This window comes from Pelecanus crispus, chromosome 1 (genome assembly GCF_030463565.1).
Source record: "Pelecanus crispus isolate bPelCri1 chromosome 1, bPelCri1.pri, whole genome shotgun sequence".
Lineage (NCBI taxonomy): Eukaryota > Metazoa > Chordata > Aves > Pelecaniformes > Pelecanidae > Pelecanus > Pelecanus crispus.
The window spans coordinates 223,109,832-223,126,741 of NC_134643.1; the positions used below are offsets into that span (position 1 = coordinate 223,109,832).

General features: G+C 45.5%; 1 protein-coding gene across 1 annotated transcript; it reads left to right on the forward strand.

The window, feature by feature from the left end:
• The first annotated feature begins 7,313 nt into the window (after positions 1–7,313).
• On the forward strand, positions 7,314–8,096 carry KCTD21 (potassium channel tetramerization domain containing 21). Its single transcript, XM_009484829.2, has one exon. It carries the CDS (start codon positions 7,314–7,316, stop codon positions 8,094–8,096), a length of 783 nt encoding a protein of 260 aa, XP_009483104.1.
• Positions 8,097–16,910: the final 8,814 nt, after the last annotated feature.

The window sequence follows — 16,910 nt, forward strand, 5'->3', positions numbered from 1 at the left end:
TTTATATTCTCCTTCCTCTTACTCACTGGGCACCAGCTCTATTTCCCTGCCCCCGTCTCCCTACCCCCTTCTCTTTATTCCTTAAATTCAGCGTCTGCAGAGAGCCGGATGCACAGCCTTTTGCGTTCACCTGCATCCCTAAGCAAGAGGCCCAGGAGATGCTCAAGAGCATGAAGGTGCAGGTCTGGGAAGGGATGGACACACAGCATCGCACCCACAACAAACCGGGGATGTTGTGAAACTCCCATTCACGCTTCCCCGTCGTTCGTGTGTCTCGTGGGCAGAGGAGCATTTCCGTGCCTAACAAAGCACAGTTAGAAAATTAAATATAAATAACTGGTGGCTAAGCAGCTGCTCTCCGACGGTGGACAGTCAGTGTGTCTATCGCTGGCTATCGCAGCTGCCAGCAGATCGATACCGATCCGGTCCGAGAAGGGAAGGGTGAGCCGTCGTTTCCTGCCACGCGCCTGCTGGGACTTTGAGTCCCTTCCTGGAGCTCGTCACCCGTGTCCTCCGCGCCAGCCTCGGGGGTGAGCAGCCTTTCCCCAAATGCCAGCTGGAAATTTCCAGTGGCTCACAGCAGTCCTGAAACAGAAAGCAGCTGCTGGCCCCCCTCCGGTGCTGCATTTCAGCTCCCGGCAGACACGCCACGCTCTGCTTCACCGACCGAATTTTAAGCCTCTAAGTATTAAAGTGCTGCACTATATTTATTGGAGGCGCTGATATTAACCTAGTGTCCAAAAGTAGGTGTGTCCATCCATGGGAAAACATGGGGTTTCCTCTCTGAGATTACTATAAATAAGCATATAGGGTGTGGAAACCATACTGCAAATGATTAACCTGCTGTAGTTGAGGACGAGCTGAGATAAATAAATGTGCATCAGGGGTACATGAAGGGAGGGCGAATCCGTCCTTGCAACAGATTTTGTCCCAAATCCTTCCTTAAACCCAGCTCTCACTTGATGCTTACTGGCTGCTGCTGGCTAGGAAAGCAGTCAAACGATTTTTTTTCTCGTTTTTGATTCCCTAAATACTATTTATTTTGTTTCTGCCCTCCCTTTGTTGTTCTTTTATAATTTTTTTTTCTCCTGTCTTTTGTGGGGTGACTTCTGGGCCTCAGACTGCCTAGTCTGCAGTCCCCATAACACCGCAGGGCACAAGGGGGTGGCTGAGGGCCTGGATTTCCTCTGTGAAATTGTCCCCTTGAGAGGGGACAAGGGGTGAAACTGGTCTGCAGGTAAAGGCACAGCAAGTGCCACGGGGCTGGGTGTGCCCAGATCTGGAGTTCATAACTTCAGGAAGGTATTTTTTCTCAGGACTCGGGTGTTTCATGGAAACTGGAATTTCGATTCCAGGTGCCCACCAAGCCGCTCTATCACTCCCCTCCTCAGCAGGACTGGGGGGAAGAAATGAGATGGAAAAAAAACCTCGTGGGTCAAGATAAAGGCAGTTTAATGAAAAAGCAAAAGCAAAGGCTGTGCGTGGAAGCAAAAGGAAAACAAAGATTTTATTCTCTATTTCCCATCAGCAGGTGATGTCCAGCCACTTCTCAGGAAGCAGGGCTTCAGTATGCGTAGCGGTTGCTCCAGAAGACAAACATAAATTACAAATGCACCCCCTTCCTCCTCCTTTCTCTTAGCTTTTATTGCTGAGCGGATGTCATATGGTATGGACTATCCCTTTGGTCAGTTTGGGTCAGCTGTCCTGGCTGTGTCCCCTCCCAAGATCTTGCCCACCCCCAGCCCACTGGTGAGGGGGGGGGATGATGGAGAGACAGCCCCGATGCTGTGGAGCACGGCTCAGCAGCAGCCAAACCACCGGTGTGTTATCAGCACCTTCCTAGCTACCCGTGCACAGCACAGCACTGTGAGGGCTGCTGTGGGGAAGATTAATTTCTCCTCAACCAGGCCCAATACATTACCTCAAACCGAAGCGTGGGTTTCAGTGAGATGTGATGGAGCAAAGCGATACGTGCAGGGTGCGGGGAATCTGGGGCAAAACCCAACGCAGAACAAGCACTGAGCAGAAAGAAGTGTCTTTGCCTGCTTATGTGTTTGCCATTAATGCACTCTAACGAAGCAGACTGGAGCCCCATCCTCCGAACAACCATCTTCTGCCGAACCACATTTAGAGTCCCCAGCTGCCATACAGGTGCCCAGATGTATTTTTTTCATACCTTCTTTTTAGCTGAAATCAATCCTGCCCCTCCCAAAGCAGAATTACTTCCTATAATGCATTACCTGATCTATCTCTCGTAACATTTATCCAGCTGATTGTGACTTTCACCAGCTCTCTTGGGCAATGCTCAAAAAGCCAAAGAGCTTTTTAGTCCGGCTGCTCTCCCTGATGCTTAGCAGAAATGGTTCCCGGCTTGCTTTAATTTTATTGCCACTTAGGCATCCTTCATTGTGCCCGCCTAAATAATTCATCTCTTTTTTTTTTTTTTTTTTTTTTTTTCTTTTTTCTGCTGTGGGTGTACTTTGCAGTTCATTGTTACTCCTCAACTATTTCTTAACCAAGCTGCACGTATTTCACTGTCTTAAATACAGGTTTCCAAAATTTTGGTCATGGAGGGATGTTCTACGGGTGGGCTATTGAAGGCTACACTATCAAATTGACCAGCAGTGTAATACCTTACGTATAAAATTAAAACCAGGGGCAATGACTGTGTAAATGGCCACGTATCGCTACGTCTGGCAGCAAAAGACCCCGTTGCTGTCACAGCATGCATTGACTTGTATTTCAGGGGATGCTACAACTTTTAATGCCTTTAATGCCACACGTAAAGCGTAAAGGCTTCAGAGGCCTTAAGCAGCCTGTGGGAAGGACTTTGGAAACCCTTTTTTTAACAACTCATCATGATCCACTCCTACCAAATTACAGATCGCTCTTGCTTTGCTGCTGTGTTTAATTAATTTCATTAATGAGATCCTCTGAATGACACAGCCTGTTTAACTCTGTCTTAGGCATTGCCTCTGAAATCCCAAAGAATTGATTCACTTTCCTTCCCTGCCATTTCTAAAGTCTAATCTGTGTTTACAATCGATTACTGCTGCTTTTTCCAAGCAATATTTTCCCAAGAAATACTCATATTTGGGGTTACTTGTCAGGGAAATCAAGGCATTGCTACACACTTTCCCAAATAAAAACTTCTTGTTTTGTTTTCTGATCTGTTTAGTATCTTTTCTCTGCCCTGCTGGTGCTTATAGCTTCGGCTAAACTAGTATTAGCTTTACTTTGTTAATGCAGAGAGAGTTTTCTTCAAATCTTCAATGAGACTGTTAAACAGAACCAAGTATACCATATCTCTTTGGTGTTTTATGCTGTTTCAGGGTAGATTATTTTTAACTGGAATGATCTAAGTCATCATTTTTTATCTGAATGAGTAACCAGAAAAATGCTGTTAAAAATTGCTTTATATATATGTCTTAAGGAAAGAGCCATGTCTCTTTGAAAACCATATAAACATATTTATAACTTTAGACTTTCCATTAAACTGCATTTTTTGGCTAAAAAGGATAGACTACAGCTGTACGCATTTTTCAGAGTGGTTAAATACGTCGTAGTATTTGTGCCATTCCTTTACATTTTACTTATGTTGGCAAATCGCAACTGATGCATTTTATTTTTATGATTACTTGTACACTTGGGTTTTTTTGCCAAGTTGAGCAAAACAGGCACTCAGTTAAATTATGTATACAGAATTTTATTTATTAGCTAATTAAAGCGCTCTCAAATATGATGAATACATAAGAGGGGAAATAAGCATATCCAAAGCTGTTCTACATTTAAAATGATTAAACAAAGGAAGCATTATGGATAATGAAGGAACTGAGCTGATGTTTCTAAATACGTGAAGGCATCAATAAGTGAAAACAGGTAGATTTTGTCATTTCACATGCTCTTTCATACCTTCCTGCTGTGTAACCCTTAGCACCCTCCTGGGTTCGAACCAAGTATTTGCTGAGCTCACCTCATGGGGTAGAAGATCATTGCAGAAATATTCTCTATGCATCTGTTGAGGATGCTCCTGTGAGTAAAACCCAAGTTAAAATTTACAAGCTCTGGTTGGTTAAAATGCTCAGATGCTCAGACAGCAGCTTCTATTCAGGAGTTTGATTTTTCCAAAAAGTTCACCGCTGGTGGTTTCTCTCTCATCAACTGAAAGATTATGACTTTAAATCAACCCTAGATTTTTTCCCCCATAATATTAAATACATCTGTTTTAAAAAGAAAGATGTATTTAAATACAAGCCACTCTAAAAGCACAAAATAAACCCTGTGCTCTTTGGCCAAATTTGCATCTTTAACTCTCAGATTAGACCTCTAGCTGATCTAATTTGAATGAACTTTAAGTGCTACCTGGGGAGCAGCTACATGAAAGGCTTTACTGTAATTCTCTGCTTCCAAGAACCCTAACCCAATTCGTACTTGTCTTTGGTGACTGCAGGTTATAGCCAAATTTGCAGGTGCTCTCTTGGTCCCTTCTCTTTGTGGAAATGCTACCAAGCAGAAGTGATTTCCGTGCTGTATTCTTGGAGAACCTTTATATTGCATTAGAAAAGTACCCAGGCCTGATAAACCAGGGTAGGGACTGCAAATGCTGGTTGGATGAGCAAAGAGAGAAAACTGACAACCCATTTAATTTTAATTTTTATGTGTTTATGAAAAACTTTTTTCATTAACAAGTTTATGAGAAAAAAGCAGCAAGGATTGACTCTTTCCCCAGCTGCTGTCAAGTACCTTGGTTGGTCAGTGCATTAAGTCCAGGTTGATGATGAATCCAGTAGACATATGTGTGCTCATTTGTGCTGCAGTTTTGGGTCTTCCGAGGTTGCCAGACTATCAGATTAATCTTCACGCTATGAAGATATAAACCTGCAAGTAATGGGATGAATTAGGCAAAAGCAGATGATTAACTTGTCATATGCTGATTCCACTTTATTAATGACAGCTGTGGAATAGTTATCCTGCAGCCTTATCCATGGGCCAGATATTCGCATCATTAAATGTTTGACATTTAATCCAGTGTGCGGGCAGTGGGGGGGTCCAAAATAAAAGCAAGCTGGTGTCCTGGGAGACTGAAATCCAGCCTGTAAAAACTACTCCTGTGGTGTAGATGAGCAGGCTTGGGCTCAAAAATCGGAAAACATGACCTATGAAGAAAGAACATAAAAATTTGGGTTGTTTAGTCTAAAGCAGCCTGAGGGGTAGCAGAGGTGGGAAGCAACGAACATGGCCTTTGGGGTCACTGTCAGTCTGCTTCTACAAGCTGTGTTATTTGCAGGGAGATGTAGGCAACGCTTCTGTTTGATGAAACTTGAAAAAAAGTAAAATCCATTTTAGGTTGTTTTTGTGAATGTCAGACTGTGCTTGCAGCAATGCTTTGACAGACGTATTGCAAGCCCTTAGGGGAAAAAGTACATGGCAGCCACTTGTACTATATAATTAGACCAGTTAAAGCCTCTATATGATCAGTTTTAAACATGTCTTGACTCTAAAGTGGGTAGAAATCTTCAAGAGTGGGAGGTACGCTGAGACTACAGTGCTAAGGGGAGTTTACCACTGGAACAAATAGTTTTTTTCTAGGGTATATTTGGCTGAGGTTAGTCACAAGGATGGTCTTTGGTCATAGGCGTAGACGGGGTGTTGCGTTGGTCTACGCATGCGTCTCTATTTGCCAATTTTGTTGGATACGTGGGACTAAGGGATACACAGGCAAAGCGCTCAGTGGATTTAGAGATCTGCTTCTTTCCATTAGTTATTGGGCAGTGAGACATACACTGTGTGCTAAGGACTAAAGCGGGCTAAAGAACAGAGTGGAACGTTAGTCTTAACCTGGAAGTGAAATACACATTCTCCTTTGACCTGTTCATAAACTGCCTTAGGGTGAGCAAGTCTTTCATAGTAAAATGTGCTTGCTCTTTAGAGGCATATTTGTTTTAGGATGCTATTACCCCCATTATTTGAGTTTTAGCAGCCATAAAAGAATTTCTATTCCAGCACAAGATGGCGTTCTTCCTGTCTGTATTTTGCTGTGAATCTGGATCTGATAATAGTGTCATAGTGTCTATGATTATTCCATGACTAGTTAAGAAAATGCCTGCACTCAAATTTAATTTTAAGAGTTGTTTGGCAGCTTTCCGTTGAATGACCATAGACTACAGCAAGAGCTACCTCCCACCTCTGCAAGCAAACACTGATGGGTTTCCTGCTGATTAAGTCAACAATAAAACTGGGAATTAACTGGTGATTGATTTGGATTTAGCAAACAAGGAAAAACAGATTTGCAGGTCCTCAGCTAGCAGGAATGAGGGCCCAGCTTTTCAAGGCAGCTGAGCTGATCTGCAATGGAAGGGGCCATGTAGCTCCTTCCTCTTCCCTTGCACCAGCCCTAGCATTCATCTGGTTCCAAAATGTAGCAGAAACATCTCCTGAATAGAAAATGATGTTTTTTCTCCCTAAACTGGCTCACTGTGGGGTCAGATAAGTGCCAGAGCTGGCGTAAGGGAGGAGGAAGGTGTGGTGGAGGGCGAAGGGAGGTATGCCCCTTCCAGACGCAGTGATGCTTAACTGCACCATAAAATCACATCCTCCGTTCGTCTCAGCTGATTGCAGAGAAGCTGCGTGGAATTTACATCAACTGGGATATGGCCCAATTAATTAGGAAATGTTTTCTAAGGTAAAGCAGATTGAAAGAAGAAAGCCTGGTGTTTTTTTTACTGAATGGAACCGCAGACTGTCACATGCTTACGGCTCCCTGCTAGGCTGACTGCGCTCGAACGTGTGTCAGGGGATTCTGCTGCAACAGCTTTCTTGCTTTAATTATATCTTTGGATGCCATGGAAGATGTTGGGATGTGTCCAGTTCTTGCCCTGTCCTTTTTTTCCCCGCTACATTCTGTGTTCATGAGGGAGATGGGATCAGGTGAGCCCAGGACACAACTCTTGCTTTGAAGTCAGCAGTCGTTGTGCTGTAGGCATCCACAGGAGAGATTTCGCTTTTAGCATGATTGTAAAGTTTTGGAAGACTCATGATTTCTGGCACTAAACTGAACTAAACAAAGTCCTGTTCAAGTCTGTTGGGAGAAAAAACATCCTTACATTTGTTCTCAGATACAACCTCCAAAAGTAATTCCCCATTTCTAATTTCTATGATGAATTCTTGCCATGCAGTTACCCTTATATATTTAGGACTCTCTGTCTCTGTAGTTTAACCTTTCAAACAGGTAAATGCAACTAAATATGTGGTGTTGGATTTTTTTTTTTTTTTTTTTTTTTTAGAATTAGTCCTAGCATCGTGACTTTTCCATCATGTCAGAACCCATCACGCTCAATGTTGGAGGAAAACTCTATACCACCTCCCTGTCCACCCTGACTAGCTTTCCAGACTCCATGCTGGGGGCCATGTTTAGTGGGAAGATCCCAACCAAGAAGGACAGCCAAGGCAACTGCTTTATCGACAGAGATGGCAAAATCTTCCGCTATATCCTGAACTTCTTACGAACTTCTCACTTGGACCTCCCTGAAGACTTTCAGGAAATGGGCTTACTTCGACGGGAGGTAGATTTTTATCAAATTCAGCCACTGATTGAGGCCTTGCAGGAGAAGGAGGTGGAACTTTCTAAAGCGGAGAAGAATGCCATGCTCAACATAACCCTCGATCAGAAGACCCAGACTGTTCACTTCACCGTCCGAGAAGCACCCCAGATCTACAGCCTGTCTTCCTCCAACATGGAAGTGTTCAGTGCTCATATCTTCTCCACGTCATGTCTGTTCCTGAAGCTTCTCGGTTCCAAACTTTACTATTGCTTCAACGGAAACCTCTCTTCAATATCCAGCTACCTGCAGGACCCCAACCATTTGACCTTGGATTGGGTTGCAAGTGTGGAAGGCCTTCCCGAAGAGGAGTACACCAGACACAACTTAAAGAGACTCTGGGTGGTGCCAGATAATAAGCAAATCAATAGCTTCCAGGTGTTTGTGGAAGAAGTGCTAAAAATAGCCATGAGTGATGGCTTCTGCATAGATTCTTCTCATCCACATACTTCAGATTTCATGAATAATAAGATTATTCGCCTAATTCGGTACAAGTAGGAATGGCTGTTATTATGGCACCAGCATGGAGATAACACAGGTTAAGTGTTTCCCTTTAAAACACACTTACAGCCTAATTCAGAATCATGCTTACCTGGATTAAGAGTCACTAACAGGGAGATGATTTTCCTTTAATGTATTTACCAATGCGACCTTTCAGAATATGTCCATATTCTAGACGAAAGGAATATTGTCTAGCACCTGAATTAAGGATTGGTTCTGTCTCTGCCTCCACCTCTGACCTGCTGTACAATTGTGGGGAAAATCACTTAATTTCTGTCCTTACATTTTCCAGTTGGAAAATGGGCGTGATCCTTAACCTATATTGCAAGGGTGATATGAGGGTTCAGTAATCACAGTGTGGAAGGTATCTGGAGATCAGATGCAGTGAAAGATGCTGTGGAGCTGCAGCACAGCGGACAGCCCAGGAGCGCATTTCCCATGTCTTGCCATATCACCTGTGCAGAGCATCCAAGCAGCTTGGTTGGATCCACAGAGAAGAAGCCTCCCCACATGCGCGCACTCAATATAGCTGTAAAGGATGGTGCAAACTGCAAATGAGTAAGGGATCCTCTCTGTTTGGGTTCAACAAAGGATTTCTGTCACCATCTGAAGCTGATGGGGTTTTTTTCTGACCCCTGTGAGGAAGCCCCTGCTCCGTTGTGCTTTCAGGAAAGCTGTGTTTGAATGATGTGACTGGCACCGGGAATGACCAAGGAACCCATAGGGGAGAGAATGGTGCTCTTACAAACTGAGAAGATTGTGGCTGGTGTGTGAACTTTGCTTTGGATACTCTTAAACCTTTACTTTTACATTCCAAAGGCATCCAAGACAACTTGTCCTTTTCTTTCTCTTATAGTCTTACATTCCTCTGGAGGATGCTACTTAAATTTTCTGAGGTGGAGATAGATTTGGGGGCAGAGGCCCCCAAATATCTTCCAAACGTTTGAGCCTCTTCTGCCTGGGCATGGCCTTCTTTTGGGCATGTTTCCCTTCAGCAGTGCCTGGAGTGCATGGGATGCTCTCTGGGTAGGATGGATTCCGTCTGGAAAGACAACATGCCCATCAGGTTACACCTAGTATTTTTTATTACAAAAACAGAGGCTCACTTTTCCTATCCCGGTGCATTGAGCGATATTTTTTACATCATTGTGAAATGGTCAGATCACTAAGCTAGCATTTTACCTGCTTGCTTGGCTTTAGTGTCAGATTGTCAGGGGTAAGGCCGTGGGAAACCAGAGGTGATGACAACGGTCAAGCTCTTTCCTTACAAGCCCGGTCTGTGTTATAATGAAGATCCTAATCCACTAGCTGCATGTTAGCTCTAAACATCATTTGTGCCACATTCAACGTGGTTCACTCTCAGCTAATTATGTTTAAAAGTATCTTAGCTGTCTTTCCCTAACCAGATTGCTACGTGTGCATGAGAGATCCTCTGGAACATTTCCCATTACGTCTAATGAGACAGAAGGGAAAATGCAATAAGCAAGATTTTCATGTAGAATTTTAGTGCTTCCAAAAGTTCTTAGCACAGGGCTGCAAAGCTCAGTATTGCTCATGTTCTTGTTTCCCAAAGTAACTACTCCATCGTTACATTAAGCTGACCTGTGAACAAGCATAAAGAAGCGTTTTATTACTGTCGTAAAATACAGTGAGATAAATATATTGCTACTGTCCCAAGCTGTAGTTGCATGAACAACACAAATCAGCATGCTAATGGTAAAAATGCACGTTCTGCAGCTGTTGGCAGCCTGTTACAAACCACTTCCCCTGTCTGACTTGGTGCTAAACCAGCATGGTATACATGGGACCATGTTGTTAGGAAGCACTGACTGGACTTGAAGGCCTCGGAGCCATTAAACCTGGCAAGTTTTGTGAATTTTGAGGATTGTAAACAGGATTTTGTAGCTAAATTCCAACCTGAGTCACCATGTTCTTCTAGTTTTCATTGCATTAGGAAGAACGTCTTTTCCCCCATCCCCATCCTGAATTATAAAGCAGGAGTAATCTGTTCCAGGGGTTGCTGCAAGCCACTGACAAAGCAAAGCAACTCCTCTGTGAATCTTATTTCTCACATGAGTTTGCCAGTCAGTTGGACATTCGCAGTGATGATCTATGCAGGTAACATGATTATGATCTGCAAAATACCATACATGAACCCTCTTTCATCAAATCTATGCCTTGAAACAGATATGCCTTTGCTGGATTTATGCTAACAGAGCTTTTGGGGCCTGTTGGCAGTATTTCTTTTTAGCCTGTACCCTTGAGAGTAGATTTTAAATGATCTGTGACAGGAGTTCTTGTATGTCAGGACTAAAATAATACTTATCTGTAGTAATTTGTTTCCTGTCAGCTTGAGTTTATTGAAAGGCAAGAGCAGTGGGCTTAAATCTCATTTGGAAGGGGGAAGAAGTCTGATCTACACACTCTTTAGAGCTCTGGATCAGTACTGCTCCATTCAGTTTCAGCAAAATAAAAATATTCCCTGGGAGAGATGAATCATTACTGCATTTTCTGGTGAAAGGCACGTTAAGAGGAGTGCCCAGAAGCACTATGCATAGCTTAATCTAAAGCATTTACTCTTCCTCCTTGCCCCCATCCCCTTTTCTTTTCTTCGGACTGTAGCAGTACCCACACTAAAAGCAGTTATACAGTTTCTTAAAACTCTAAACAAGAAATGAAGAGTGCCCCAACCTGACCTAGATAGAAACTGGGGTAATTCTGCTGATGTGGAAATGTGGGTCTGAATCCCCAAAGACTGAGGGAAGAACTGAATCTGGGTCTTCTGGAGTTATTTAACCTATCCACGTATGATGCAAAAGATGGACCACTTGAATACCCATTTATCTGTGCTCAGGTAACTAAATCAGGTACAGCCGGCCACAAATCTCTGTCGTGTGTTATGTGTGGTGTGGTTGACACACTGGAGGGAAGGGATGCCATCCAGAGGGACCTTGACAGGCTTGAGAGGTGGGCCCCTGTGAACCTCATGAAGTTCAACAAGGCCAAGTGCAAGGTCCTGCACTTGGGTCAGGGCAATCCCAAACACAAATACAGGCTGGGCGGAGAATGGATTGAGAGCAACCCTGCGGAGAAGGACTTGGGGGTACTGGTTGATGAGAAGCTCAACATGACCCAGCAATGGGCTTCCAGCCCAGAAGGCCAACCATGTCCTGGGCTGCAACAAAAGAGACGTGGCCAGCAGGTCGAGGGAGGGGATTCTGCCCCTCTGCTCTGCTCTGGGCAGACCCCACCTGCAGCCCTGCGCCCAGCTCTGGGGCCCTCAGCACAGGACAGACACGGAGCTGTTGGAGCAGGTCCAGAGGAGGCCACAAAAATGCTCAGAGGCCTGGAACACCTCTCCTATGAAGACAGGCCAAGAGAGTTAGGGTTGTTCAGCCTGGAGAAGAGAGGGCTGCGGGGAGACCTTATTGCAGCCTTCCAGTACCTGAAGGGGGCCTACAAGAAAGCTGGAGAGGGACTTTTTATAGGGGCATGTAGTGATAGGACAAGGGGTAATGGCTTTAAACTGAAAGAGGGCAGGTTTAGATAAGATACAAGGAAGAAATTCTTCACTATGAGGGTGGTGAGGCACTGGAACAGGTTTCCCAGAGAAGTTGTGGATGCCCCATCCCTGGAAGTGTTCAAGGCCAGGTTGGACAGGGCTTTGAGCAACCTGGTCTAGTGGAAGGTGTCCCTGCCCAAGGCAGGGGGGTTGGAAATAGATGACCTTTAAGGTCCCTTCCAACCCAAACCATCCCATGGTTCTATGATTCTATGATTAATGTGCAGAGAGATACACCGTGAAGACACGCTTTGGGAGGAATAGAAAAACTTAAGATGCCTCTAAATTGCTAAGCAGAATAAACATCTCTAAGCATGAGATACTATTTATAATGCCACAGTCATTCTGCATGCTAATCGAGTACGTGAAATAAGCGGTAAATGAATCACTTGCGATTGCAGTCAAACATATGTTATACAAAGGCAGTTGCTATTTCAAACTACACGCTAAGCTAAATTTATAGCTGCCTCTTAATTTTGCAGTCTGTGCGTTACATTATAATGACTGTTTATAGGAATGTTCTCTCTCCAAAACATTTGTTCCCTTTTTATCTAGATAGCGGGCTTTTGTTTACCTTCGTTTTCTGAGCCCTAGACGTGTAACTTGTTTTTGTTTACCAGTCAACAGCACTGATGACTCTTCTCATTTTCCTGAATTGAAGAAAAGTGAGCGTAAATAAAGCCATATTAAGTACAGCACAACCCCATCACTAGTCATGAAAAGCACTTGGCATTTCTTAGCAGTAACATCTAAAAATTATTTCACCGTTGAGTGGAATATTCACTCTCAGAACAAACTGATATTTCTCCTGTAAGAGCCTGAGAACAAGGAAAGGATCTAGTGAGGTTTTTCCCCTTAAAGTTTGAAGGGTGCTTTCTTCCACATCTCGGTGCATAACTCCTGTTCTGATTCTGCCATATGCCCGTCTCCCTCAAAACCTTCATCTACAAAATGAGGCTAAGTCCTGCACTTTTTTTTTTAAATGGCCTAAATGCTCAGAGAGCCACTGAACAGAGAGATCAATAGTGTTAGAGCAGAAAAATACCAGAGTTAGGGCAGATGATAAACAAGTTATTAGCTGTAGCCTAATGGCATTTTCGGATGCGGGCACGTGCATAGCACAGTGGGATTTCTTACATGACAAAAAGATTATTATGAAGCATCTTAGTGGAGTCCAGAAAGAATCACTCATGGATTTTTAGGCTTGATAGCTCTTAAATATCTAACAATGTCCAGTTACAATGAAGGGACTGAAACCACAGATAAATACCAAGACATCTTTAGTTCATGCAGCTGTTGTTAAAGGTCATCAGGAGTCAGCGAGAGGACTGTTTGTTGCTGCTGGCTATGGTAGGGAAATAAAAGAAATAGGTGTAAAGAGTCAGACCTGAAAGAATTCACATGTTAACAAGAAATCCAGGATTTAGAAGGGAGAGAATAAAGAATCTTGATGTGTTCAGGAAAAAAAAACCCAGCAAGATAACAACGGAGGCTGCAATCAGAATGACTCACTGGTCCTTTCCAGTTTTAATCTCCTATTATGCAACTTAAATACTGGTCACGGCAAGAGTTATGCTAGTAACTTGTCAGGAGCAGACAGCTTTGCTTCAATTTGCATGTGCTTTAAATCACCAAATATATGCACTGCTGTAGTTACCCATATTTTAACTGGGTTGCTGAGTATAAATTGCTGTCTGAGTTCACTGGCAGTAAATACCTGCAATCAATCAGATTTATTCCCAGTCTAGGAAAGGCTGGTGGGGTCCATATGTAAGGTTGACAGGAGTGATAAATATTGCCTTCAGTCCATGCCATAGACTGTGGAAAATAAATCTCGGATCTTCTGATACTTCACAGATAAATGGAGAAGTTACAAAAAAGACTCCCTTGGGGAGTTTAATTTTCACCGCATCCCTTTGAATTTGGTGTCACTGCTCAGAATTTCAATATATTTTGAAATATTTAACTGCCATTCTGTAATGATTCCCATATCCACACACTGATGGTCACAAACATGCAGGGTACAACCAGTGCTAATATGTGGCCCTCCCAGTGACTTAGCACAGGCAGTCATGTAGATACTCTGTGTGAGAAGGGCTGGGTGGAGCATAAATACGCAGCTCATGCTCTCCGATTTGCTTGGGAATAACACGAGGGATGGTTTCCCTATGAATTCAGAAAAAAGGGAGCTATAGGGGAGGGCTGTATGGAATAATTCCTCTTCTCTTCCTCCTCCTGCCATTCCCCTCCCTCTTACTTTCTTGCTTCTACTCTTAATTTGATCCCCAATTCACTGAAAGCCATGCTTTTGAATGAATACTATTTGGAAAGTGTCAAAAGACGTTTTTTATTTCTTACCACTTTAACAGCCTTTAGGGCTATCGCATTTAAAAATCTGGTTGCATTTCTCTGCCTGTAACTCTTTTCTGAACTGTTACTAGTATGTATTTTAGAAAACAGTAAATAAAATGTGAATGACGCAGGAGATGCTCTGCCTGACACACACTTCTTGGGAGAAAAGCATGCAGCGATGTTTGCTGAATCTGTGGCTTTTCCTCTCTCTAAGGATTTTACACAGTGCGTCTCTGTGGCTGAGAACTGTAGGAAGCTCCCCCAAAATGTGCAGTTGTAGAAAACTTGGATGAATAAGCCTTCCTAAATAATCAAAACCATTTTAAATGCATTAGCTCATTTACGTTTCAAACATTTATAAACAGGATTCATTTCTCCAGTGAAAACCCTTCTAAACCCTAATGCTTTACTGCTGTGGAACTTGTCTCTAGTCCCTGAGTTTGAACAAACCATTTCTATTGCTGTTGCATAGGAAAAAATAAGTTTGACATATTATCTGTATGATTTCATGCAGCCCCTACAAGGTACTATTCCTAGATAGACGAAGGTTTGCTGTAAGGAAGCGAAAAGGCATCAGCCTTGCATGCATCCACCCTCTAGGCCCACAATTTCTTCAGGGTATTAAAAAATTGAGCTTGTTCCTCTGAAAGAGCACTTTATACCTGGGAGCCAGCTCAGCCCCCAGTGACGCTAGTTGGAGATGGCACCTCCCTGGAGCAGAGCTAAGCTGGTGTAATTCGAAGTGGCTTCTGCCCGATGCCGGGCAGCTGTTGGCGTGAGAGCTGCCATAAATTCCTCCATGCTCCTCACCCACCATTAGCCCACCCACAGACACCATGTCTCCAGGCGTGGGGGAGACACCGGTCTCTGTCCCAAATAAACAGGGTGAAGCCTGTGCTGATGGTGAGCAGTGTGCTGGGCTCCCCGGCACCCTGCCCAACATCGCAGAGGGGATGCAAAGGAGCATCCAGAGAGATCCTAAAAGATTACTCAGACCCAGGGTGAGCCAGAGCCCTCCATCGCTTTAACCATATCCCAGGGACAGAGGAGTCTCCTGGAAGAAGCAATGGCTGATTTTGAGCCCTGTAAGGAACAGCCTTTCTCAGCTCTAGTAAATACCCAGGAGCATGAAGGGATGGAGCTGGGGCTGAGCTCGGGTGATGCCATCCCTGTGTGAGACCAGTAATGATGAACATGGAACTGGCACCACAGCTTGTCCCCTCCTCACCGAGATGCTGGACACCAGGAGCAGCCCAAGCCCAGGCAGCTGCAAGTACAGCCCCACAGCGTCCCTGCACCACCCAACCCAATCCCACATCGTCCAGGCCCAGCACCGCCTAACTCTACGCGTGGTCCCACAGCCACCTAACCCCACATCACCCAGGATCACCAACCACCCAACCACACTGCTGGTCCCACACCACCCGATCCCACATCAGGCCCCACGCCACCCAACACCATACCTGGTTCCACAGCCACCCAACCCTGCGGGTGGTCCCACAGCACCCAACCCCACCTCCCCCGGGTCCCACCTCACCCAATCCCACATCAGCTGGGTCCCACCTCACCCAACCTCACAGCACCCAACCCCACCTCACCTGGGTCCCACCTCATCCAACCCCACCTCCCCCGGGTCCCACCTCACCTGGGTCCCACCTCACCCAACTCCACAGCACCCAACCCCACCTCACTCAGGTCCCATCTCACCCAGCTCCACAGCACCCAACCCTACCTCACCCTGGTCCCACCTCACCCAACCCCATCTCAGCCAACCCCACATCACCGGAGTCCCACCTCACCTGGGTCCCGTATCGCCCAATCCCACTTCACCCAGGTCTCACCTTCCCCAACCCAACCTCACCCAGGTCCCACCTCCCCCAACCCCAAGAAGGCCAACAGCATCCCGGCTTGTGTCAGGAATAGCACAGCCAGCAGGAGCAGGGCAGGGATCGTCCCCCTGTACTCAGCGCTGGTGAGGCCGCACCTGGAATGCTGTGTCCAGTTTTGGGCCCCTCAATACAAGAAAGACATTGAGGTGCTGGAGCATGTCCAGAGAAGGGCAACAAGGCTGGTGAAGGGTCTGGAGCACAGGCCTTATGAGGAGCGGCTGAGGGAACTGGGGTTGTTTAGCCTGGAGAAGAGGAGGCTGAGGGGAGACCTTATCGCTCTCTACAACTGCCTGAAAGGAGGGTGTAGTGAGGTGGGTGTTGGTCTCTTCTCCCAAGTAGTCAGCGATAGAACGAGAGGAAATGGGCTCAAGCTGTGCCAGGGGAGGTTTAGACTGGATATTAGGAAAAAATTCTTCACGGAAAGGGTAGTCAAGCATTGGAACAGGCTGCCCAGAGAGGTGGTGGAGTCCCCATCCCTGGAAGTGTTCAAAAAAACGGGTGGACGTAGCACTCAGGGACATGGTTTAGTAGGCATGGTGGTGTTGGGTTGGTGGTTGGACTGAAGGTCTTAGAGGTCCTTTCCAACCTTAATGATTCCTAGTTTTTACTTTCATTAAAAAATAATCCAGCCACCAAGCCAGGAAAGATGAAATTATGTCTCTCCCCTTAACTGGTTTAGTGGTGGACTTGGTAGTGTTAGGTTGGTTGGACTGGATGATCTTAAATGTCTTTTCCAACCTAAACGATTCCATGACTCTGTATCACCCGCCGCTCCCCACGCCCACCCCACCCAAGCTCCACCCCGCCCCACCCCACCCACCCCGCGCATGCGCAGTGCTGCGCCCGAGGCCGCCGCCAGAGGGCGGGCAGCCCCGCGCATGCGCCCCCGTCGCGGCGGGCGGGGCCGCGCCCCCCAAAGCGTGCGGGGCCGCCGCCGCCAGGGCGCATGCGCGGCGGGGCTGTCAGGGCGGCGCGCGCCATGGCGGCGGGCGGCCGGGGCTGGTTCCG